The sequence below is a fragment of the Scyliorhinus torazame genome, chromosome 2 (assembly GCF_047496885.1).
Source record: "Scyliorhinus torazame isolate Kashiwa2021f chromosome 2, sScyTor2.1, whole genome shotgun sequence".
Lineage (NCBI taxonomy): Eukaryota > Metazoa > Chordata > Chondrichthyes > Carcharhiniformes > Scyliorhinidae > Scyliorhinus > Scyliorhinus torazame.
In genome coordinates, this window is record NC_092708.1 from 402,969,603 (window position 1) to 402,996,432 (window position 26,830).

At 45.9% G+C, this 26,830-nt stretch overlaps 1 protein-coding gene across 1 annotated transcript in view; it reads right to left on the reverse strand.

The window, feature by feature from the left end:
- Positions 1-20,342, reverse strand: part of batf (basic leucine zipper transcription factor, ATF-like) — a 69,272-nt gene extending 48,930 nt beyond the window's left edge. The window contains exon 1 of the mRNA XM_072494585.1: positions 20,167-20,342. Within this exon, the coding sequence (XP_072350686.1) occupies positions 20,167-20,232 (66 nt within the window). The 5' untranslated portion in view covers positions 20,233-20,342. The remainder of the gene's footprint in view (positions 1-20,166) is intronic.
- Between the last annotated feature and the right edge of the window lie 6,488 nt (positions 20,343-26,830).

A 26,830-nucleotide genomic window follows, 5' to 3' on the forward strand; every position in this document is an offset into this window, starting at 1 on the left:
TCAACCATATATCATTTTGCACCAGCAGATGAAGATCACCGTTATATATTGGATAAATGAATGAAGCAACATTTATCAAGTAAGAAGTCTTACAACCCCAGGTTAAAGTCCAACAGGTTTATTTGGAATCACCAGCTTTCGGAGCGCTGCTCCTTCCTCAGGTGAGTGAAGAGGTGGGTTACACAAACCTACCTCTGTTTGTGTAACTGACCTCTTCACTCACCGGAGGAAGGAGCAGCGCTCCGAAAGCTAGTGATTCCAAATAAACCTGTTGGACTTTAACCTGGTGTTGTAAGACTCCGTACTGTGCTCACCCCAGTCCAACGCTGGGATCTCCACATCACATTTATAAAGCACCTAACAATCATATCACAGAACATAACAAGTTTGCATGTTACACATTGTTTCACAAAGGCTTCAAGGTAGGAAAATCAACCAGCGCCCTGTCCTCGTCAAACACTCCCAGGGGTTAGATACAGTGTAAAGCTCCCTCTACACTGTCCCCATCAAACACTCCCAGGACAGGTACAGCACGGGGTTAGATACAGAGTAAAGCTCCCTCTACACTGTCTCCATCAAACACTCCCAGGACAGGTACAGCACGGGGTTAGATACAGAGTAAAGCTCCCTCTACACTGTCCCCATCAAACACTCCCAGGACAGGTACAGCACGGGGTTAGATACAGAGTAAAGCTCCCGCTACACTATCCCCATCAAACACTCCCAGGACAGGTACAGCACGGGGTTAGATGCAGAGTAAAACTCCCTCTACACTGTCCCCATCAATCACTCCCAGGACAGGTACAGCACGGGGTTAGATACAGAGTAAAGCTCCCTCTACACTGTCCCCATCAAACACTCCCAGGACAGGTACAGCACAGGGTTAGATACAGAGTAAAGCTCCCTCTACACTGTCCCCATCAAACACTCCCAGGACAGGTACAGCACGGGGTTAGATACAGAGTAAAGCTCCCTCCACACTGCCCCCATCAAACACTCCCAGGACAGGTACAGCACAGGGTTAGATACAGAGGAAAGCTCCCTGTATACTGTCCTCATCATACACTCCCAGGACAGGTACAGCACGGGGTTAGATACAGAGTAAATCTCCCTCTACACTGTCCCCATCAAACACTCCCAGGACAGGTACAGCACGGGGTTAGATACAGAGGAAAGCTCCGTCTACACTGTCCCCATCAAACACTCCCAGGACAGGTACAGCACGGGGTTAGATACAGAGTAAAGCTCCCTCTACACTGCCCCATCAAACACTCCCAGGACAGGTACAGCACGGGATTAGATACAGAGTAAAGCTCCCTCTACACTGTCCCCATCAAACACTCCCAGGACAGGTACAGCACGGGGTTAGATACAGTGTAAAGCTCCCTCTACACTGTCCCCATCAAACACTCCCAGGACAGGTACAGCACGGGGTTAGATGCAGAGTAAAACTCCCTCTACACTGTCCCCATCAAACACTCCCAGGACAGGTACAGCACGGGGTTAGATACAGAGTAAAGCTCCCTCTACACTGTCCCCATCAAACACTCCCAGGACAGGTACAGCACGGGGTTAGATGCAGAGTAAAACTCCCTCTACACTGTCCCCATCAAACACTCCCAGGACAGGTACAGCACGGGGTTAGATACAGAGTAAAGCTCCCTCTACACTGTCCCCAGCAAACACTCCCAGGACAGGTACAGCACGGGGTTAGATACAGAGTAAAGCTCCCTCTACACTGTCCCCATCAAACACTCCCAGGACAGGTACAGCACGGGATTAGATACAGAGTAAAGCTTCCTCTACATTGTCCCATCAAACACTCCCAGAACAGGTACAGCACGGGGTTAGATACAGAGTAAAGCTCCCTCTACACTGTCCACATCAAACACTCCCCGGACAGGTACAGCACGGGGTTAGATACAGAGTAAAGCTCCCTCTACACTGTCTCCATCAAACACTCCCAGGATAGGTACAGCATGGGGTTAGATACAGAGTAAAGCTTCCTCTACACTGTCTCCATCAAACACTCCCAGGACAGGTACAGCATGGGGTTAGATACAGAGTAAAGCTCCCTTTACACTGTGCCCATCAAACACTCCCAGGACAGGTACAGCACGGGGTTCGATACAGAGTAAAGCTCCCTCTACACTGTCTCCATCAAACACTCCCAGGACAGGTACAGCATGGTGTTAGATACAGAGTAAAGCTTCCTCTACACTGTCTGCATCAAACACTCCCAGGACAGGTACAGCATGGGGTTAGATACAGAGTAAAGCTCCCTCTACACTGTCCCCATCAAACACTCCCAGGACAGGTACAGCACGGGGTTAGATACAGAGTAAAGCTCCCTCTACGTTGTCCCATCAAACACTCCCAGGACAGGTACAGCACGGGGTTAGATACAGAGTAAAGCTCCCTCTACGTTGTCCCATCAAACACTCCCAGGACAGGTACAGCATGGGGTTAGATACAGAGTAAAGCTCCCTCTACACTGTCCCCATCAAACACTCCCAGGACAGGTACAGCATGGGGTTAGATACAGAGTAAAGCTCCCTCTACACTGTCCCCATCAATCACTCCCAGGACAGGTACAGCACGGGATTAGATACAGAGTAAAGCTCCCTCTACACTGTCCCCATCAAACACTCCCAGGACAGGTACAGCACGGGGTTAGATACAGTGTAAAGCTCCCTCTACACTGTCCCCATCAAACACTCCCAGGACAGGTACAGCACGGGGTTAGATGCAGAGTAAAACTCCCTCTACACTGTCCCCATCAAACACTCCCAGGACAGGTACAGCACGGGGTTAGATACAGAGTAAAGCTCCCTCTACACTGTCCCCATCAAACACTCCCAGGACAGGTACAGCACGGGGTTAGATGCAGAGTAAAACTCCCTCTACACTGTCCCCATCAAACACTCCCAGGACAGGTACAGCACGGGGTTAGATACAGAGTAAAGCTCCCTCTACACTGTCCCCAGCAAACACTCCCAGGACAGGTACAGCACGGGGTTAGATACAGAGTAAAGCTCCCTCTACACTGTCCCCATCAAACACTCCCAGGACAGGTACAGCACGGGATTAGATACAGAGTAAAGCTTCCTCTACATTGTCCCATCAAACACTCCCAGAACAGGTACAGCACGGGGTTAGATACAGAGTAAAGCTCCCTCTACACTGTCCACATCAAACACTCCCCGGACAGGTACAGCACGGGGTTAGATACAGAGTAAAGCTCCCTCTACACTGTCTCCATCAAACACTCCCAGGATAGGTACAGCATGGGGTTAGATACAGAGTAAAGCTTCCTCTACACTGTCTCCATCAAACACTCCCAGGACAGGTACAGCATGGGGTTAGATACAGAGTAAAGCTCCCTTTACACTGTGCCCATCAAACACTCCCAGGACAGGTACAGCACGGGGTTCGATACAGAGTAAAGCTCCCTCTACACTGTCTCCATCAAACACTCCCAGGACAGGTACAGCATGGTGTTAGATACAGAGTAAAGCTTCCTCTACACTGTCTGCATCAAACACTCCCAGGACAGGTACAGCATGGGGTTAGATACAGAGTAAAGCTCCCTCTACACTGTCCCCATCAAACACTCCCAGGACAGGTACAGCACGGGGTTAGATACAGAGTAAAGCTCCCTCTACGTTGTCCCATCAAACACTCCCAGGACAGGTACAGCACGGGGTTAGATACAGAGTAAAGCTCCCTCTACGTTGTCCCATCAAACACTCCCAGGACAGGTACAGCATGGGGTTAGATACAGAGTAAAGCTCCCTCTACACTGTCCCCATCAAACACTCCCAGGACAGGTACAGCATGGGGTTAGATACAGAGTAAAGCTCCCTCTACACTGTCCCCATCAATCACTCCCAGGACAGGTACAGCACGGGATTAGATACAGAGTAAAGCTCCCTCTACACTGTCCCCATCAAACACTCCCAGGACAGGTACAGCACGGGGTTAGATACAGTGTAAAGCTCCCTCTACACTGTCCCCATCAAACACTCCCAGGACAGGTACAGCACGGGGTTAGATGCAGAGTAAAACTCCCTCTACACTGTCCCCATCAAACACTCCCAGGACAGGTAAAGCACGGGGTTAGATACAGAGTAAAGCTCCCTCTACACTGTCCCCATCAAACACTCCCAGGACAGGTACAGCACGGGGTTAGATACAGAGTAAAGCTCTCTCTACACTGCCCCCATCAAACACTCCCAGGACAGGTACAGCATGGGGTTAGAGACAGAGTAAAGTTCCCTCTACACTGTCCCCATCAAACACTCCCAGGACAGGTACAGCACGGGATTAGATACAGAGTAAAGCTCTCTCTACATTGTCCCATCAAACACTCCCAGGACAGGTACAGCACGGGGTTAGATACAGAGTAAAGCTCCCTCTACATTGTCCCATCAAACACTCCCAGGACAGGTACAGCACGGGGTTAGATACAGAGTAAAGCTTCCTCTACATTGTCCCATCAAACACTCCCAGGACAGGTACAGCACGGGGTTAGATACAGAGTAAAGCTCCCTCTACACTGTCCCCATCAAACACTCCCAGGACAGGTACAGCACGGGGTTAGATACAGAGTAAAGCTCCCTCTACACTGTCCCCATCAAACACTCCCAGGACAGGAACAGCACGGGGTTAGATACAGAGTAAAGCTCCCTCTACACTGTCCCCATCAAACACTCCCAGGACAGGTACAGCACCGGGTTAGATACAGAGGAAAGCTCCGTCTACACTGTCCCCATCAAACACTCCCAGGACAGGTACAGCACGGGGTTAGATACAGAGTAAAGCTCCCTCTACACTGCCCCATCAAACACTCCCAGGACAGGTACAGCACGGGATTAGATACAGAGTAAAGCTCCCTCTACACTGTCCCCATCAAACACTCCCAGGACAGGTACAGCACGGGGTTAGATACAGTGTAAAGCTCCCTCTACACTGTCCCCATCAAACACTCCCAGGACAGGTACAGCACGGGGTTAGATGCAGAGTAAAACTCCCTCTACACTGTCCCCATCAAACACTCCCAGGACAGGTACAGCACGGGGTTAGATACAGAGTAAAGCTCCCTCTACACTGTCCCCATCAAACACTCCCAGGACAGGTACAGCACGGGGTTAGATGCAGAGTAAAACTCCCTCTACACTGTCTCCATCAAACACTCCCAGGATAGGTACAGCATGGGGTTAGATACAGAGTAAAGCTTCCTCTACACTGTCTCCATCAAACACTCCCAGGACAGGTACAGCATGGGGTTAGATACAGAGTAAAGCTCCCTTTACACTGTCCCCATCAAACACTCCCAGGACAGGTACAGCACGGGGTTCGATACAGAGTAAAGCTCCCTCTACACTGTCTCCATCAAACACTCCCAGGACAGGTACAGCATGGTGTTAGATACAGAGTAAAGCTTCCTCTACACTGTCTGCATCAAACACTCCCAGGACAGGTACAGCATGGGGTTAGATACAGAGTAAAGCTCCCTCTACACTGTCCCCATCAAACACTCCCAGGACAGGTACAGCACGGGGTTAGATACAGAGTAAAGCTCCCTCTACGTTGTCCCATCAAACACTCCCAGGACAGGTACAGCACGGGGTTAGATACAGAGTAAAGCTCCCTCTACGTTGTCCCATCAAACACTCCCAGGACAGGTACAGCATGGGGTTAGATACAGAGTAAAGCTCCCTCTACACTGTCCCCATCAAACACTCCCAGGACAGGTACAGCATGGGGTTAGATACAGAGTAAAGCTCCCTCTACACTGTCCCCATCAATCACTCCCAGGACAGGTACAGCACGGGGTTAGATACAGAGTAAAGCTCCCTCTACACTGTCCCCATCAAACACTCCCAGGACAGGTACAGCACAGGGTTAGATACAGAGTAAAGCTCCCTCTACACTGTCCCCATCAAACACTCCCAGGACAGGTACAGCACGGGGTTAGATACAGAGTAAAGCTCCCTCCACACTGCCCCCATCAAACACTCCCAGGACAGGTACAGCACAGGGTTAGATACAGAGGAAAGCTCCCTGTATACTGTCCTCATCATACACTCCCAGGACAGGTACAGCACGGGGTTAGATACAGAGTAAAGCTCCCTCTACACTGTCCCCATCAAACACTCCCAGGACAGGTACAGCACGGGGTTAGATACAGAGGAAAGCTCCGTCTACACTGTCCCCATCAAACACTCCCAGGACAGGTACAGCACGGGGTTAGATACAGAGTAAAGCTCCCTCTACACTGCCCCATCAAACACTCCCAGGACAGGTACAGCACGGGATTAGATACAGAGTAAAGCTCCCTCTACACTGTCCCCATCAAACACTCCCAGGACAGGTACAGCACGGGGTTAGATACAGTGTAAAGCTCCCTCTACACTGTCCCCATCAAACACTCCCAGGACAGGTACAGCACGGGGTTAGATGCAGAGTAAAACTCCCTCTACACTGTCCCCATCAAACACTCCCAGGACAGGTACAGCACGGGGTTAGATACAGAGTAAAGCTCCCTCTACACTGTCCCCATCAAACACTCCCAGGACAGGTACAGCACGGGGTTAGATACAGAGTAAAGCTCTCTCTACACTGCCCCCATCAAACACTCCCAGGACAGGTACAGCATGGGGTTAGAGACAGAGTAAAGTTCCCTCTACACTGTCCCCATCAAACACTCCCAGGACAGGTACAGCACGGGATTAGATACAGAGTAAAGCTCTCTCTACATTGTCCCATCAAACACTCCCAGGACAGGTACAGCACGGGGTTAGATACAGAGTAAAGCTCCCTCTACATTGTCCCATCAAACACTCCCACGACAGGTACAGCACGGGGTTAGATACAGAGTAAAGCTCCCTCTACACTGTCCCCATCAAACACTCCCAGGACAGGTACAGCACGGGGTTAGATACAGAGTAAAGCTCCCTCTACACTGTCCCCATCAAACACTCCCAGGACAGGTACAGCACGGGGTTAGATACAGAGTAAAGCTCCCTCTACACTGTCCCCATCAAACACTCCCAGGACAGGTACAGCACGGGGTTAGATGCAGAGTAAAACTCCCTCTACACTGTCCCCATCAAACACTCCCAGGACAGGTACAGCACGGGGTTAGATACAGAGTAAAGCTCTCTCTACACTGCCCCCATCAAACACTCCCAGGACAGGTACAGCATGGGGTTAGAGACAGAGTAAAGTTCCCTCTACACTGTCCCCATCAAACACTCCCAGGACAGGTACAGCACGGGATTAGATACAGAGTAAAGCTCTCTCTACATTGTCCCATCAAACACTCCCAGGACAGGTACAGCACGGGGTTAGATACAGAGTAAAGCTCCCTCTACATTGTCCCATCAAACACTCCCAGGACAGGTACAGCACGGGGTTAGATACAGAGTAAAGCTCCCTCTACACTGTCCCCATCAAACACTCCCAGGACAGGTACAGCACGGGGTTAGATACAGAGTAAAGCTCCCTCTACACTGTCCCCATCAAACACTCCCAGGACAGGTACAGCACGGGGTTAGATACAGAGTAAAGCTCCCTCTACACTGTCTCCATCAAACACTCCCAGGACAGGTACAGCATGGGGTTAGATACAGAGTAAAGCTCCCTCTACACTGTCTGCATCAAACACTCCCAGGACAGGTACAGCATGCGGTTAGATACAGAGTACAGCTCCCTCTACACTGTCCGCCATCAAACACTCCCAGGACAGGCACAGCACGGGGTTGGATACAGAGTAAAGCTCCCTCTACACTGTCCCCATCAAACACACCCAGGACAGGTACAGCACGGGGTTAGATACAGAGTAAAGCTCCCTCTACACTGTCCCCATCAAACACTCCCAGGACAGGTACAGCACGGGATTAGATACAGAGTAAAGCTTCCTCTACATTGTCCCATCAAACACTCCCAGGACAGGTACAGCATGGGGTTAGATACAGAGTAAAGCTTCCTCTACACTGTCCCCATCAAACACTCCCAGGACAGGTACAGCACGGGGTTAGATACAGAGTAAAGCTCCCTCTACACTGTCTCCATCAAACACTCCCAGGATAGGTACAGCATGGGGTTAGATACAGAGTAAAGCTTCCTCTACACTGTCTCCATCAAACACTCCCAGGACAGGTACAGCATGGGGTTAGATACAGAGTAAAGCTCCCTTTACACTGTCCCCATCAAACACTCCCAGGACAGGTACAGCACGGGGTTCGATACAGAGTAAAGCTCCCTCTACACTGTCTCCATCAAACACTCCCAGGACAGGTACAGCATGGTGTTAGATACAGAGTAAAGCTTCCTCTACACTGTCTGCATCAAACACTCCCAGGACAGGTACAGCATGGGGTTAGATACAGAGTAAAGCTCCCTCTACACTGTCCCCATCAAACACTCCCAGGACAGGTACAGCACGGGGTTAGATACAGAGTAAAGCTCCCTCTACGTTGTCCCATCAAACACTCCCAGGACAGGTACAGCACGGGGTTAGATACAGAGTAAAGCTCCCTCTACGTTGTCCCATCAAACACTCCCAGGACAGGTACAGCATGGGGTTAGATACAGAGTAAAGCTCCCTCTACACTGTCCCCATCAAACACTCCCAGGACAGGTACAGCATGGGGTTAGATACAGAGTAAAGCTCCCTCTACACTGTCCCCATCAATCACTCCCAGGACAGGTACAGCACGGGGTTAGATACAGAGTAAAGCTCCCTCTACACTGTCCCCATCAAACACTCCCAGGACAGGTACAGCACAGGGTTAGATACAGAGTAAAGCTCCCTCTACACTGTCCCATCAAACACTCCCAGGACAGGTACAGCACGGGATTAGATACAGAGTAAAGCTCCCTCTACACTGTCCCCATCAAACACTCCCAGGACAGGTACAGCACGGGGTTAGATACAGTGTAAAGCTCCCTCTACACTGTCCCCATCAAACACTCCCAGGACAGGTACAGCACGGGGTTAGATGCAGAGTAAAACTCCCTCTACACTGTCCCCATCAAACACTCCCAGGACAGGTACAGCACGGGGTTAGATACAGAGTAAAGCTCCCTCTACACTGTCCCCATCAAACACTCCCAGGACAGGTACAGCACGGGGTTAGATGCAGAGTAAAACTCCCTCTACACTGTCCCCATCAAACACTCCCAGGACAGGTACAGCACGGGGTTAGATACAGAGTAAAGCTCCCTCTACACTGTCCCCAGCAAACACTCCCAGGACAGGTACAGCACGGGGTTAGATACAGAGTAAAGCTCCCTCTACACTGTCCCCATCAAACACTCCCAGGACAGGTACAGCACGGGATTAGATACAGAGTAAAGCTTCCTCTACATTGTCCCATCAAACACTCCCAGAACAGGTACAGCACGGGGTTAGATACAGAGTAAAGCTCCCTCTACACTGTCCACATCAAACACTCCCAGGACAGGTACAGCACGGGGTTAGATACAGAGTAAAGCTCCCTCTACACTGTCTCCATCAAACACTCCCAGGATAGGTACAGCATGGGGTTAGATACAGAGTAAAGCTTCCTCTACACTGTCTCCATCAAACACTCCCAGGACAGGTACAGCATGGGGTTAGATACAGAGTAAAGCTCCCTTTACACTGTCCCCATCAAACACTCCCAGGACAGGTACAGCACGGGGTTCGATACAGAGTAAAGCTCCCTCTACACTGTCTCCATCAAACACTCCCAGGACAGGTACAGCATGGTGTTAGATACAGAGTAAAGCTTCCTCTACACTGTCTGCATCAAACACTCCCAGGACAGGTACAGCATGGGGTTAGATACAGAGTAAAGCTCCCTCTACACTGTCCCCATCAAACACTCCCAGGACAGGTACAGCACGGGGTTAGATACAGAGTAAAGCTCCCTCTACGTTGTCCCATCAAACACTCCCAGGACAGGTACAGCACGGGGTTAGATACAGAGTAAAGCTCCCTCTACGTTGTCCCATCAAACACTCCCAGGACAGGTACAGCATGGGGTTAGATACAGAGTAAAGCTCCCTCTACACTGTCCCCATCAAACACTCCCAGGACAGGTACAGCATGGGGTTAGATACAGAGTAAAGCTCCCTCCACACTGCCCCCATCAAACACTCCCAGGACAGGTACAGCACAGGGTTAGATACAGAGGAAAGCTCCCTGTATACTGTCCTCATCATACACTCCCAGGACAGGTACAGCACGGGGTTAGATCCAGAGTAAAGCTCCCTCTACACTGTCCCCATCAAACACTCCCAGGACAGGTACAGCACGGGGTTAGATACAGAGGAAAGCTCCGTCTACACTGTCCCCATCAAACACTCCCAGGACAGGTACAGCACGGGGTTAGATACAGAGTAAAGCTCCCTCTACACTGCCCCATCAAACACTCCCAGGACAGGTACAGCACGGGATTAGATACAGAGTAAAGCTCCCTCTACACTGTCCCCATCAAACACTCCCAGGACAGGTACAGCACGGGGTTAGATACAGTGTAAAGCTCCCTCTACACTGTCCCCATCAAACACTCCCAGGACAGGTACAGCACGGGGTTAGATGCAGAGTAAAACTCCCTCTACACTGTCCCCATCAAACACACCCAGGACAGGTACAGCACGGGGTTAGATACAGAGTAAAGCTCTCTCTACACTGCCCCCATCAAACACTCCCAGGACAGGTACAGCATGGGGTTAGAGACAGAGTAAAGTTCCCTCTACACTGTCCCCATCAAACACTCCCAGGACAGGTACAGCACGGGATTAGATACAGAGTAAAGCTCTCTCTACATTGTCCCATCAAACACTCCCAGGACAGGTACAGCACGGGGTTAGATACAGAGTAAAGCTCCCTCTACATTGTCCCATCAAACACTCCCAGGACAGGTACAGCACGGGGTTAGATACAGAGTAAAGCTTCCTCTACATTGTCCCATCAAACACTCCCAGGACAGGTACAGCACGGGGTTAGATACAGAGTAAAGCTCCCTCTACACTGTCCCCATCAAACACTCCCAGGACAGGTACAGCACGGGGTTAGATACAGAGTAAAGCTCCCTCTACACTGTCCCCATCAAACACTCCCAGGACAGGTACAGCACGGGGTTAGATACAGAGTAAAGCTCCCTCTACACTGTCTCCATCAAACACTCCCAGGACAGGTACAGCATGGGGTTAGATACAGAGTAAAGCTCCCTCTACACTGTCTGCATCAAACACTCCCAGGACAGGTACAGCATGCGGTTAGATACAGAGTACAGCTCCCTCTACACTGTCCGCCATCAAACACTCCCAGGACAGGCACAGCACGGGGTTGGATACAGAGTAAAGCTCCCTCTACACTGTCCCCATCAAACACACCCAGGACAGGTACAGCACGGGGTTAGATACAGAGTAAAGCTCCCTCTACACTGTCCCCATCAAACACTCCCAGGACAGGCACAGCACGGGATTAGATACAGAGTAAAGCTTCCTCTACATTGTCCCATCAAACACTCCCAGGACAGGTACAGCATGGGGTTAGATACAGAGTAAAGCTTCCTCTACACTGTCCCCATCAAACACTCCCAGGACAGGTACAGCACGGGGTTAGATACAGAGTAAAGCTCCCTCTACACTGTCTCCATCAAACACTCCCAGGATAGGTACAGCATGGGGTTAGATACAGAGTAAAGCTTCCTCTACACTGTCTCCATCAAACACTCCCAGGACAGGTACAGCATGGGGTTAGATACAGAGTAAAGCTCCCTTTACACTGTCCCCATCAAACACTCCCAGGACAGGTACAGCACGGGGTTCGATACAGAGTAAAGCTCCCTCTACACTGTCTCCATCAAACACTCCCAGGACAGGTACAGCATGGTGTTAGATACAGAGTAAAGCTTCCTCTACACTGTCTGCATCAAACACTCCCAGGACAGGTACAGCATGGGGTTAGATACAGAGTAAAGCTCCCTCTACACTGTCCCCATCAAACACTCCCAGGACAGGTACAGCACGGGGTTAGATACAGAGTAAAGCTCCCTCTACGTTGTCCCATCAAACACTCCCAGGACAGGTACAGCACGGGGTTAGATACAGAGTAAAGCTCCCTCTACGTTGTCCCATCAAACACTCCCAGGACAGGTACAGCATGGGGTTAGATACAGAGTAAAGCTCCCTCTACACTGTCCCCATCAAACACTCCCAGGACAGGTACAGCATGGGGTTAGATACAGAGTAAAGCTCCCTCTACACTGTCCCCATCAATCACTCCCAGGACAGGTACAGCACGGGGTTAGATACAGAGTAAAGCTCCCTCTACACTGTCCCCATCAAACACTCCCAGGACAGGTACAGCACAGGGTTAGATACAGAGTAAAGCTCCCTCTACACTGTCCCCATCAAACACTCCCAGGACAGGTACAGCACGGGGTTAGATACAGAGTAAAGCTTCCTCCACACTGCCCCCATCAAACACTCCCAGGACAGGTACAGCACAGGGTTAGATACAGAGGAAAGCTCCCTGTATACTGTCCTCATCATACACTCCCAGGACAGGTACAGCACGGGGTTAGATACAGAGTAAAGCTCCCTCTACACTGTCCCCATCAAACACTCCCAGGACAGGTACAGCACGGGGTTAGATACAGAGGAAAGCTCCGTCTACACTGTCCCCATCAAACACTCCCAGGACAGGTACAGCACGGGGTTAGATACAGAGTAAAGCTCCCTCTACACTGCCCCATCAAACACTCCCAGGACAGGTACAGCACGGGATTAGATACAGAGTAAAGCTCCCTCTACACTGTCCCCATCAAACACTCCCAGGACAGGTACAGCACGGGGTTAGATACAGTGTAAAGCTCCCTCTACACTGTCCCCATCAAACACTCCCAGGACAGGTACAGCACGGGGTTAGATGCAGAGTAAAACTCCCTCTACACTGTCCCCATCAAACACTCCCAGGACAGGTACAGCACGGGGTTAGATACAGAGTAAAGCTCCCTCTACACTGTCCCCATCAAACACTCCCAGGACAGGTACAGCACGGGGTTAGATACAGAGTAAAGCTCTCTCTACACTGTCCCCATCAAACACTCCCAGGACAGGTACAGCATGGGGTTAGAGACAGAGTAAAGTTCCCTCTACACTGTCCCCATCAAACACTCCCAGGACAGGTACAGCACGGGATTAGATACAGAGTAAAGCTCTCTCTACATTGTCCCATCAAACACTCCCAGGACAGGTACAGCACGGGGTTAGATACAGAGTAAAGCTCCCTCTACATTGTCCCATCAAACACTCCCAGGACAGGTACAGCACGGGGTTAGATACAGAGTAAAGCTTCCTCTACATTGTCCCATCAAACACTCCCAGGACAGGTACAGCACGGGGTTAGATACAGAGTAAAGCTCCCTCTACACTGTCCCCATCAAACACTCCCAGGACAGGTACAGCACGGGGTTAGATACAGAGTAAAGCTCCCTCTACACTGTCCCCATCAAACACTCCCAGGACAGGTACAGCACGGGGTTAGATACAGAGTAAAGCTCCCTCTACACTGTCTCCATCAAACACTCCCAGGACAGGTACAGCATGGGGTTAGATACAGAGTAAAGCTTCCTCTACACTGTCTGCATCAAACACTCCCAGGACAGGTACAGCATGCGGTTAGATACAGAGTACAGCTCCCTCTACACTGTCCGCCATCAAACACTCCCAGGACAGGCACAGCACGGGGTTGGATACAGAGTAAAGCTCCCTCTACACTGTCCCCATCAAACACACCCAGGACAGGTACAGCACGGGGTTAGATACAGAGTAAAGCTCCCTCAACGTTGTCCCATCAAACACTCCCAGGACAGGTACAGCACAGGGTTAGATACAGAGTAAAGCTCCCTCTACGTTGTCCCATCAAACACTCCCAGGACAGGTACAGCATGGGGTTAGATACAGAGTAAAGCTTCCTCTACACTGTCCCCATCAAACACTCCCAGGACAGGTACAGCATGGGGTTAGATACAGATTAAAGCTCCCTCTACACTGTCCCCATCAATCACTCCCAGGACAGGTACAGCACTGGGTTAGATTATATTAATCTATTCAGCTCTCTCCACTGTCCTTGCTGGATTTAATTATCAATTTTTCATTTTTTCATTTGCTCAAGATGAACTGAAAACAGCAAAATGTGCAACTGTGGAAATGAGAATTTCAAAACTACAGCTAAATGACTTTTGTGTAATAAAAACAGAAAGTGGTGAAAAAACTCAGCAAGTCTGGCAGCATCTGTGGAGAGAATGTTAATGTTTCGAGTCTGTATTGCTCCAATCATATTGGACTCGAAACATTAACTGTTTTTCTCTCTCTCTCGGTCTCTTTCTCGCTGTCTCTCACTCTCTCTCTCCACAGATGCTGCCCGACCTGCTGAGATTTTCCAGTATTTTTTGATTTTATTTCAGAGTTGCCGCAGTATTTTGCTTTAATTTTGGTTTTGTGCCAGGCTGTGTTGCAGTCACCAGTAGTGCACAGTTAAAGATGAATTGTGCCACAATGTGTCTCTGAGTTTGTTGATGTGAGAGTGAATTCTGCTGTGGTTCCAGCCCTGACTCAGAGAGAAATCCTTCTGAATTTGTCCTGTTGGGGGACGCACAATTAGTGAATAATTGGGTGGAAGTGTAATGATTATTGTTAAACCTGCTTCTTTTGAACAATGTATAATTTCATGTTTTATATTTCAGGCAATGGTTAATTTAGAAACATCCATTTTGCTCTGTCATCACACTAACAATCAAATCTAAAATCACTCCTTCAACAACACAAATAGATAAAAACAGTTGACACTAGAATGAATGAGATTCTGGGACTGCCACTACCCTCTAGGAGTTGGCAATGCAGACTGACGTGAACAATGTGTGAATACAGAGAGAGAGAGAAAGAGAGCGAGACAGAGAGAGAGACAGAGACAGAGAGAGAGCGACAGAGAGAGAGAGAGAGACAGAGAGAGAGAGAGTCAGAGAGAGACAGAGACAGAGAGACAGAGACAGACAGAGACAGAGAGACAGACAGAAAAACAGAGAGCAAGACAGAGAGAGAGAGACAGAGACTGAGACAGAGAGAGAAATAGGGAGAGAAAGACAGAGAGAGACAGAGAGAGAGAGCTACAGAGAGAGAGAGAGAGAGAGAGACAGGTGACAGAGAGAGACAGGAGACAGAGAGGTAGTGTGAAAGAGATAGAGAGAGCGAGACAGAGAGAGAGTGGGAGACAGAGAGAGAGAAAAAGAGAGAGATAGTGAGAGATGGAGAGAAAGAGACAGCCAGACTGAGAGACATAGAGAGAGAGACAGAGAGTGAGAGACAGAAAGAGAAAGAGACAGAGAGAGAAAGAGACAGAGAGAGAGTGAGAGACAGAGAGAGAGTGAGAGACAGAGAGAGATACCGAGAGAGACAGAGAGAGTGGGAGACAGAGAGAGAGAGACAGAGAATGACAGTGAGATAGGAGACAGAGAGTGAGAGAGAGAGACAGACAGAGAGAGAGGGAGAGAGACCGTGAGAGATGGAGAGATAGAGACAGGGAGAGGGAGAGAGACAGAGAGAGAGACAGGAAGAGAGAGACAGACAGAGAGAGAGAGTCAAGGAGAGAGACAGAGAGAGAGAGAGAGACAGAGACAGAGAGACACAGGGAGAGATAGAGAGAGACAGACACAGAGAGAGACAGACAGAGACAGAGAGAGAGACAGAAAGAGAGAGAGAGAGAGTTCCAACACATACTTTTACTGAAACCAATCGGAACATCAGTCACAGCTGCACAAAGCTGAAGAATTTTGGTAACCAAATTTGAAGCTGGCTGTTAATTTATGTTTAAATTCCATGTGTGAGGAAGCGGCTCCTTTAGAACACGTGGCTGCTGAGAATTTCATGTTGAAAGCCTCTGAAAAATCTTGGGGAAACATTCAAACCAAAAACAAAATGAGTTGAGCATAAGGCGCAGAGTGATCTGAGTTTCAAACTGAGCTATTTTGAGCAGCGGGAAGGGGCTGGCAGAGAGAGGCTGCTGAGGAAGCACATGTAGCAGGGTCATTCAGAACAGAATCCAGCCTGACTCTCATTCAAACATTCCCTGTGCTGGCAAACCGCACACAATACTCACCTCTGCTACGGCAAACCACACACAATACTCACCTCTGCTACGGCAAACCACACACAATACTCAACTCTGCTCTGGCAAACTCCACACAATACTCAACTCTGCTCTGGCAAACCGCACACAATACTCAACTCTGCTACGGCAAACCACACACAATACTCAACTCTGCTCTGGCAAACTCCACACAATACTCACCTCTGCTACGGCAAACCTCACACAATACTCAACTCTGCTCTGGCAAACCTCACACAATACTCAACTCTGCTACGGCAAACCACACACAATACTCAACTCTGCTCTGGCAAACCTCACACAATACTCAACTCTGCTACGGCAAAACCACACACAATACTCAACTCTGCTCTGGCAAACTCCACACAATACTCAACTCTGCTAGGGCAAACCACACACAATACTCAACTCTGCTATGGCAAACCACACACAATACTCAACTCTGCTACGGCAAACCTCACACAATACTCAACTCTGCTACGGCAAATCACACACAATACTCAACTCTGCTCTGGCAAACTCCACACAATACTCAACTCTGCTACGGCAAACCTCACACGATACTCACCTCTGCTCTGGCAAACCGCACACAATACTCAACTCTGCTACGGCAAAACCACACACAATACTCACCTCTGCTACGGCAAACCACACACAATACTCAACTCTGCTACGGCAAACCTCACACAATACTCACCTCTGCTCTGGCAAACCACACACAATACTCAACTCTGCTACGGCAAACCACACACAATACTCAACTCTGCTCTGGCAAACCTCACACAATACTCACCTCTGCTCTGGCAAACCACACACAATACTCAACTCTGCTCTGGCAAACCTCACACAATACTCAACTCTGCTACAGCAAACCGCACACAATACTCAACTCTGCTACGGCAAAACTCACACAATACTCAACTCTGCTACGGCAAACCAAACACAATACTCACCTCTGCTACGGCAAACCTCACACAATACTCAACTCTGCTACGGCAAACCTCACACAATACTCACCTCTGCTCTGGCAAACCTCACACAATACTCAACTCTGCTACGGCAAACCAAACACAATACTCACCTCTGCTACGGCAAACCTCACACAATACTCACTTCTGCGATGGCAAACCTCACACAATACTCAACTCTGCTCTGGCAAACCGCACACAATACTCACCTCTGCTCTGGCAAACCTCACACAATACTCAACTCTGCTCTGGCAAACCTCACACAATACTCAACTCTGCTACGGCAAACCTCACACAATACTCAACTCTGCTCTGGCAAACTCCACACAATACTCAACTCTGCTCTGGCAAACCGCACACAATACTCAACTCTGCTACGGCAAACTCCACACAATACTCACCTCTGCTCTGGCAAACCTCACACAATACTCAACTCTGCTATGGCAAACCTCACACAATACTCAACGCTGCTCTGGCAAACTCCACACAATACTCAACTCTGCTCTGGCAAACCTCACACAATACTCAACTCTGCTACGGCAAACCTCACACAATACTCACCTCTGCTACGGCAAACCTCACACAATACTCAACTCTGCTACGGCAAACCTCACACAATACTCACCTCTGCGATGGCAAACCTCACACAATACTCAACTCTGCTACGGCAAACCTCACACAATACTCAACTCTGCTCTGGCAAACACCACACAATACTCACCTCTGCTCTGGCAAACTCCACACAATACTCACCTCTGCTCTGGCAAACCTCACACAATACTCAACTCTGCTCTGGCAAACCTCACACAATACTCAACTCTGCTCTGGCAAACTCCACACAATACTCAACTCTGCTCTGGCAAACCGCACACAATACTCAACTCTGCTCTGGCAAACTCCACACAATACTCACCTCTGCTCTGGCAAACCTCACACAATACTCAACTCTGCTCTGGCAAACTCCACACAATACTCAACTCTGCTCTGGCAAACCTCACACAATACTCACCTCTGCTACGGCAAACCTCACACAATACTCAACTCTGCTACGGCAAACCTCACACAATACTCAACTCTGCTCTGGCAAACCTCACACAATACTCAACTCTGCTACGGCAAACTCCACACAATACTCAACTCTGCTACGGCAAACCTCACACAATACTCACCTCTGCTACGGCAAACCTCACGCAATACTCACCTCTGCTCTGGCAAACTCCACACAATACTCACCTCTGCTCTGGCAAACCTCACACAATACTCACCTCTGCTACGGCAAACCGCACACAATACTCAACTCTGCTCTGGCAAACTCCACACAATACTCGCCTCTGCTACGGCAAACCTCACACAATACTCAACTCTGCTACGGCAAACCTCACACAACACTCAACTCTGCTCTGGCAAACCGCACACAATACTCAACTCTGCTACGGCAAACCTCACACAACACTCAACTCTGCTCTGGCAAACCGCACACAATACTCAACTCTGCTCTGGCAAACGCCACATAATACTCAACTCTGCTACGGCAAACCTCACACAATACTCAACTCTGCTCTGGCAAACGCCACACAATACTCAAATCTGCTACGGCAAACCTCACACAATACTCAACTCTGCTACGGCAAACTCCACACAATACTCAACTCTGCTACGGCAAACTCCACACAATACTCACCTCTGCTACGGCAAACCGCACACAATACTCAACTCTGCTCTGGCAAACTCCACACAATACTCAACTCTGCTACGGCAAACCTCACACAATACTCAACTCTGCTACGGCAAACCTCACACAATACTCACCTCTGCTACGGCAAACCTCACACAATACTCAACTCTGCTACGGCAAACCTCACACAATACTCACCTCTGCTATGGCAAACCTCACACAATACTCAACTCTGCTCTGGCAAACGCCACACAATACTCACCTCTGCTACGGCAAACCAAACACAATACTCAACTCTGCTCTGGCAAACGCCACACAATACTCAACTCTGCTCTGGCAAACCTCACACAATACTCAACTCTGCTACGGCAAACCTCACACAATACTCAACTCTGCTACGGCAAACCTCACACAATACTCACCTCTGCTATGGCAAACCTCACACAATACTCAACTCTGCTCTGGCAAACGCCACACAATACTCACCTCTGCTACGGCAAACCAAACACAATACTCAACTCTGCTCTGGCAAACGCCACACAATACTCAACTCTGCTCTGGCAAACCTCACACAATACTCAACTCTGCTACGGCAAACCTCACACAATACTCAACTCTGCTCTGGCAAACCTCACACAATACTCAACTCTGCTCTGGCAAACCTCACACAATACTCAACTCTGCTACGGCAAAACTCACACAATACTCAACTCTGCTCTGGCAAACCTCACACAATACTCAACTCTGCTCTGGCAAACCTCACACAATACTCAACTCTGCTACAGCAAACCTCACACAATACTCAACTCTGCTCTGGCAAACCTCACACAATACTCAACTCTGCTACGGCAAACCTCACACAATACTCAACTCTGCTCTGGCAAACGCCACACAATACTCAACTCTGCTCTGGCAAACCTCACACAATACTCAACTCTGCTACGGCAAACCTCACACAATACTCAACTCTGCTCTGGCAAACCTCACACAATACTCAACTCTGCTACGGCAAAACTCACACAATACTCAACTCTGCTCTGGCAAACCTCACACAATACTCAACTCTGCTCTGGCAAACCTCACACAATACTCAACTCTGCTACGGCAAACCTCACACAATACTCACCTCTGCTCGACAGGAGCCATGGGAACTAGTCCAACAAAAGGGAAAAGGAAAGGAGGAAGCTTCGAACACAGTACACAGCTGCACACTGTTTTCCTGGTACATTATCAAACAGTGCAAAAAAAGATATTTAACAAAGAGGGATTAATGCTGAGAAAGATTGAGGAAGCATCTCAAACTGAAATACACAACACAACACATCAGCCACTCAGTGGGCCCACCCCGCTTTTACCTGTTTGCCTCTGGGTGGCTGGTACCTGCTGTAGCTGCTGTCACTACTGTCAGAATCCTGAGCCATGCCTTGTGTAACAGTCCTTCGCGCCCTCACTCTGCCTCTCACTGGCTAAAGCGCTCATCTCACTTTTCTTAAAGTCTCAACCAACCACTTCTGGTAAGTAACATGTCCTGTTAAACTGGAAGTCACATGGTTGCGACAGAAACTGTGTCACACAGAACTGGGAATAGAAGCAACAAAACCCCAGCAAAAAAACCCGCGAGTGTCAGTGAGTGGGAGGGTTTTCACAGAAGAGAAACAAACTATCTACACACAGAGACAAGAGAACAGCCACAATGGTCACAGGAGACTGGGAGAAAACTTTTAAACACATCCACTTCACACACACACTGAGGATCAGATATTTATTCACTTCAAAAAGTTCAAGCATTTCCGAACTATTCATAAGTTTTTCAGAATTCAGACATTCTGAAAAAGAACTGGGTCTGTTTAAATGTATTCCACAGTGGAAATGAAAAGATACGATTGTGCCAATGAAATCCCCAATATCACATTCGACTTGAGAAAGAATAAGAGAGATCAGTATTTTGCTGATAACCCTGAATCCTGGAGTAGATTTATTTTGCATTAGATTAACTTTCTTTGTCAGCTCTGTGTAGCCTGGAGTTTCCACAATGTGAGATCGGATATTGATCATTGCAGAGTGTGTGAATATTGATCATTGCAGAGTGTGAATAGATATTGATCATCGCAGAGTGTGAATAGATATTGATCATTGCAGAGTGTGTGAATAGATATTGATCATTGCAGAGTGTGTGAATATTGCTCATTGCAGAGTGTGAATAGATATTGATCATTGCAGAGTGTGTGAATATTGATCATTGCAGAGTGTCAATAGATATTGATCATTGCAAAGTGTGTGAATATTGATCATTGCAGAGTGTGAATAGATATTGATCATTGCAGAGTGTGTGAATAGATATTGATCATTGCTGAGTGTGAATAGATATTGATCATTGCAGAGTGTGAATAGATATTGATCATTGCAGAGTGTGAATAGATAGTGATCATTGCTGAGTGTGAATAGATATTGATCATTGCTGAGTGTGAATAGATATTGATCATTGCAGAGTGTGAATAGATATTGATCATTGCAGAGTGTGTGAATAGATATTGATCATTGCAGAGTGCGAATAGATATTGATCACTGCAGAGTGTGAATAGATATTGATCATCGCAGAGTGTGAATAGATACTGATCATTGCAGAGTGTGACTAGATACTGATCATTGCTGAGTGTGAATAGATATTGATCATTGCAGAGTGTGAATAGATATTGATCATTGCAGAGTGTGAATAGATATTGATCATTGCTGAGTGTGAATAGATATTGATCATGGCAGAGTGTGAATAGATACTGATCATTGCAGAGTGTGAATAGATATTGATCATTGCAGAGTGTGAATAGATACTGATCATTGCAGAGTGTGAATAGATACTGATCATTGCTGAGTGTGAATAGATATTGATCATTGTAGTGTGTGAATAGATACTGATCATTGTAGTGTGTGAATAGATATTGATCATTGCAGAGTGCGAATAGATATTGATCATTGCAGAGTGTGAATAGATATTGATCATTGCAGAGTGTGAATAGATATTGATCATTGCAGAGTGTGTGAATATTGATCATTGCAGAGTGTGAATAGATATTGATCATTGCAGAGTGTGTGAATATTGATCATTGCAGAGTGTGAATAGATATTGATCATCGCAGAGTGTGAATAGATATTGATCATTGCAGAGTGTGTGAATATTGATCATTGCAGAGTGTGAATAGATATTGATCATTGCAGAGTGTGTGAATAGATATTGATCATTGCTGAGTTTGAATAGATATTGATCATTGCAGAGTGTGAATAGATATTGATCATTGCAGAGTGTGAATAGATATTGATCATTGCTGAGTGTGAATAGATATTGATCATTGCTGAGTGTGAATAGATATTGATCATTGCAGAGTGTGAATAGATATTGATCATTGCAGAGTGTGTGAATAGATATTGATCATTGCAGAGTGCGAATAGATATTGATCACTGCAGAGTGTGAATAGATATTGATCATCGCAGAGTGTGAATAGATACTGATCATTGCAGAGTGTGACTAGATACTGATCATTGCTGAGTGTGAATAGATATTGATCATTGCAGAGTGTGAATAGATATTGATCATTGCAGAGTGTGAATAGATATTGATCATTGCTGAGTGTGAATAGATATTGATCATGGCAGAGTGTGAATCGATATTGATCATTGCAGAGTGTGAATAGATACTGATCATTGCAGAGTGTGAATAGATACTGATCATTGCTGAGTGTGAATAGATATTGATCATTGTAGTGTGTGAATAGATACTGATCATTGTAGTGTGTGAATAGATATTGATCATTGCAGAGTGCGAATAGATATTGATCATTGCAGAGTGTGAATAGATATTGATCATTGCAGAGTGTGAATAGATATTGATCATTGCAGAGTGTGAATAGATATTGGTCATTGTAGTGTGTGAATAGATATTGATCATTGCAGACTGCGAATAGATATTGATCATTGCAGAGTGTGAATAGATATTGATCATTGCAGAGTGTGAATAGATATTGATCATTGCAGAGTGTGTGAATAGATATTGATCATTGCAGAGTGTGAATAGATATTGATCATTGCTGAGTGTGAATAGATATTGATCATTGCAGTGTGTGAATAGATATTGATCATTGCAGTGTGTGAATAGATATTGATCATTGCTGAGTGGGAATAGATATTGATCATCGCAGAGTGTGAATAGATATTGATCATTGCTGAGTGTGAATAGATATTGATCATCGCAGAGTGTGAATAGATACTGATCATTGCAGAGTGTGACTAGATACTGATCATTGCTGAGTGTGAATAGATATTGATCATTGCAGAGTGTGAATAGATATTGATCATTGCTGAGTGTGAATAGATATTGATCATTGCAGAGTGTGAATAGATACTGATCATTGCAGAGTGTGAATAGATATTGATCATTGCAGAGCGTGTGAATAGATATTGATCTTTGCAGAGTGTGAATAGATATTGATCATTGCAGAGTGTGAATAGATATTGATCATTGCAGAGTGTGTGAATAGATATTGACCATTGCAGAGTGTGTGAATAGATATTGATCATTGCAGAGTGTGAATAGATATTGATCATTGCAGAGTGTGAATAGATATTGATCATTGCAGAGTGTGAATAGATATTGATCATTGCAGTGTGTGAATAGATATTGATGATTGCAGAGTGTGAATAGATATTGATCATTGCAGAGTGTGAATAGATATTGATCATTGCAGAGTTTGAAAGATATTGATCATTGCAGAGTGTGAAAGATATTGATCATCGCAGAGTGTGAATAGATATTGATCATTGCAGAGTGTGTGAATAGATATTGATCATTGCAGAGTGTGGATAGATATTGATCATTGCAGAGTGTGTGAATAGATATTGATCATTGCAGAGTGTGAATAGATATTGATCATCGCAGAGTGTGAATAGATATTGATCATTGCTGAGTGTGAAAGATATTGATCATTGCAGAGTGAGAATAGATATTGATAATTGCAGAGTGCGAATAGATATTGATCATTGCAGAGTGTGAAAGATATTGATCATTGCTGAGTGTGAATAGATATTGATCATTGCAGAGTGTGTGAATAGATATTGATCATTGCAGAGTGTGTGAATAGATATTGATCATTGTAGAGTGCGAATAGATATTGATAATTGCAGAGTGCGAATAGATATTGATCATTGCAGAGTGTGAATAGATATTGATCATTGCTGAGTGTGAAAGATATTGATCATTGCAGAGTGTGAATAGATACTGATCATTGCAGAGTGTGAATAGATATTGATCATTGCAGAGTGTGAATAGATATTGATCATTGCTGAGTGTGAAAGATATTGATCATTGCAGAATGTGAATAGATATTGATCATTGCAGAGTGCGAATAGATACTGATCATTGCAGAGTGTGTGAATATTGATCATTGCTGAGTGTGAATAGATACTGATCATTGTAGTGTGTGAATAGATATTGATCATTGCAGAGTGTGTGAATAGATATTGATCATTGCTGAGTGTGAAAGATATTGATCATTGCAGAGTGTGAATAGATATTGATCATTGCAGAGTGTGAATAGATACTGATCATTGCAGAGTGTGAATAGATATTGATCATTGCAGAGTGTGAATAGATACTGATCATTGCTGAGTGTGAATGGATATTAATCATTGTAGTGTGTGAATAGATATTGATCATTGCAGAGTGTGAATAGATATTGATCATTGCAGAGTGTGAATAGATACTGATCATTGCAGAGTGTGAATAGATATTGATCATTGCAGAGTGTGAATAGATACTGATCATTGCTGAGTGTGAATAGATATTGATCATTGTAGTGTGTGAATAGATATTGATCATTGCAGAGTGTGAATAGATACTGATCATTGCAGAGTGTGAATAGATACTGATCATTGCAGAGTGTGAATAGATATTGATCATTGCAGAGTGCGAATAGATATTGATCATTGCAGAGTGTGAATAGATATTGATCATTGCAGAGTGTGAATAGATATTGATCATTGCAGTGTGTGAATAGATATTGATCATTGCAGAGTGTGTGAATAGATATTGATCATTGCAGAGTGTGAATAGATATTGATCATTGCAGAGTGTGAATAGATATTGATCATTGCAGTGTGTGAATAGATATTGATCATTGCAGAGTGTGAATAGATACTGATCATTGCAGAGTGTGAATAGATATTGATCATTGCAGAGTGTGAATAGATACTGATCATTGCTGAGTGTGAATAGATATTGATCATTGTAGTGTGTGAATAGATACTGATCATTTTAGTGTGTGAATAGATATTGATCATTGCAGAGTGTGAATAGATACTGATCATTGCAGAGTGTGAATAGATATTGATCATTGCAGAGTGCGAATAGATATTGATCATTGCAGAGTGTGAATAGATATTGATCATTGCAGAGTGTGAATAGATATTGATCATTGCAGTGTGTGAATAGATATTGATCATTGCAGAGTGTGTGAATATTGATCATTGCAGAGTGTGAATAGATATTGATCATTGCAGAGTGTGAATAGATATTGATCATTGCAGAGTGTGAATAGATATTGATCATTGCAGAGTGTGAATAGATATTGATCATTGCAGAGTGTGAATAGATATTGATCATTGCAGAGTGTGAATAGATATTGATCATTGCAGAGTGTGAATAGATATTGATCATTGCAGAGTGTGAATAGATATTGATCATTGCTGAGTGTGAATAGATATTGATCATTGCAGTGTGTGAATAGATATTGATCATTGCAGAGTGTGTGAATATTGATCATTGCAGAGTGTGAATAGATATTGATCATTGCAGAGTGTGAATAGATATTGATCATTGCAGAGTGTGAATAGATATTGATCATTGCAGAGTTTGAAAGATATTGATCATTGCAGAGTGTGAAAGATATTGATCATCGCAGAGTGTGAATAGATATTGATCATTGCAGAGTGTGTGAATAGATATTGATCATTGCAGAGTGTGAATAGATATTGATCATTGCAGAGTGTGTGAATAGATATTGATCATTGCAGAGTGTGAATAGATATTGATCATCGCAGAGTGTGAATAGATATTGATCATTGCTGAGTGTGAAAGATATTGATCATTGCAGAGTGAGAATAGATATTGATAATTGCAGAGTGCGAATAGATATTGATCATTGCAGAGTGTGAATAGATATTGATCATTGCAGAGTGTGAAAGATATTGATCATTGCTGAGTGTGAATAGATATTGATCATTGCAGAGTGTGTGAATAGATATTGATCATTGCAGAGTGTGTGAATAGATATTGATCATTGTAGAGTGTGAATAGATATTGATAATTGCAGAGTGCGAATAGATATTGATCATTGCAGAGTGTGAATAGATATTGATCATTGCTGAGTGTGAAAGATATTGATCATTGCAGAGTGTGAATAGATACTGATCATTGCAGAGTGTGAATAGATATTGATCATTGCTGAGTGTGAAAGATATTGATCATTGCAGAATGTGAATAGATATTGATCATTGCAGAGTGCGAATAGATACTGATCATTGCAGAGTGTGTGAATATTGATCATAGCTGAGTGTGAATAGATACTGATCATTGTAGTGTGTGAATAGATATTGATCATTGCAGAGTGTGTGAATAGATATTGATCATTGCTGAGTGTGAAAGATATTGATCATTGCAGAGTGTGAATAGATATTGATCATTGCAGAGTGTGAATAGATACTGATCATTGCAGAGTGTGAATAGATATTGATCATTGCAGAGTGTGAATAGATACTGATCATTGCTGAGTGTGAATGGATATTAATCATTGTAGTGTGTGAATAGATATTGATCATTGCAGAGTGTGAATAGATATTGATCATTGCAGAGTGTGAATAGATACTGATCATTGCAGAGTGTGAATAGATATTGATCATCGCAGAGTGTGAATAGATATTGATCATTGCAGAGTGTGAATAGATATTGATCATTGCAGTGTGTGAATAGATAT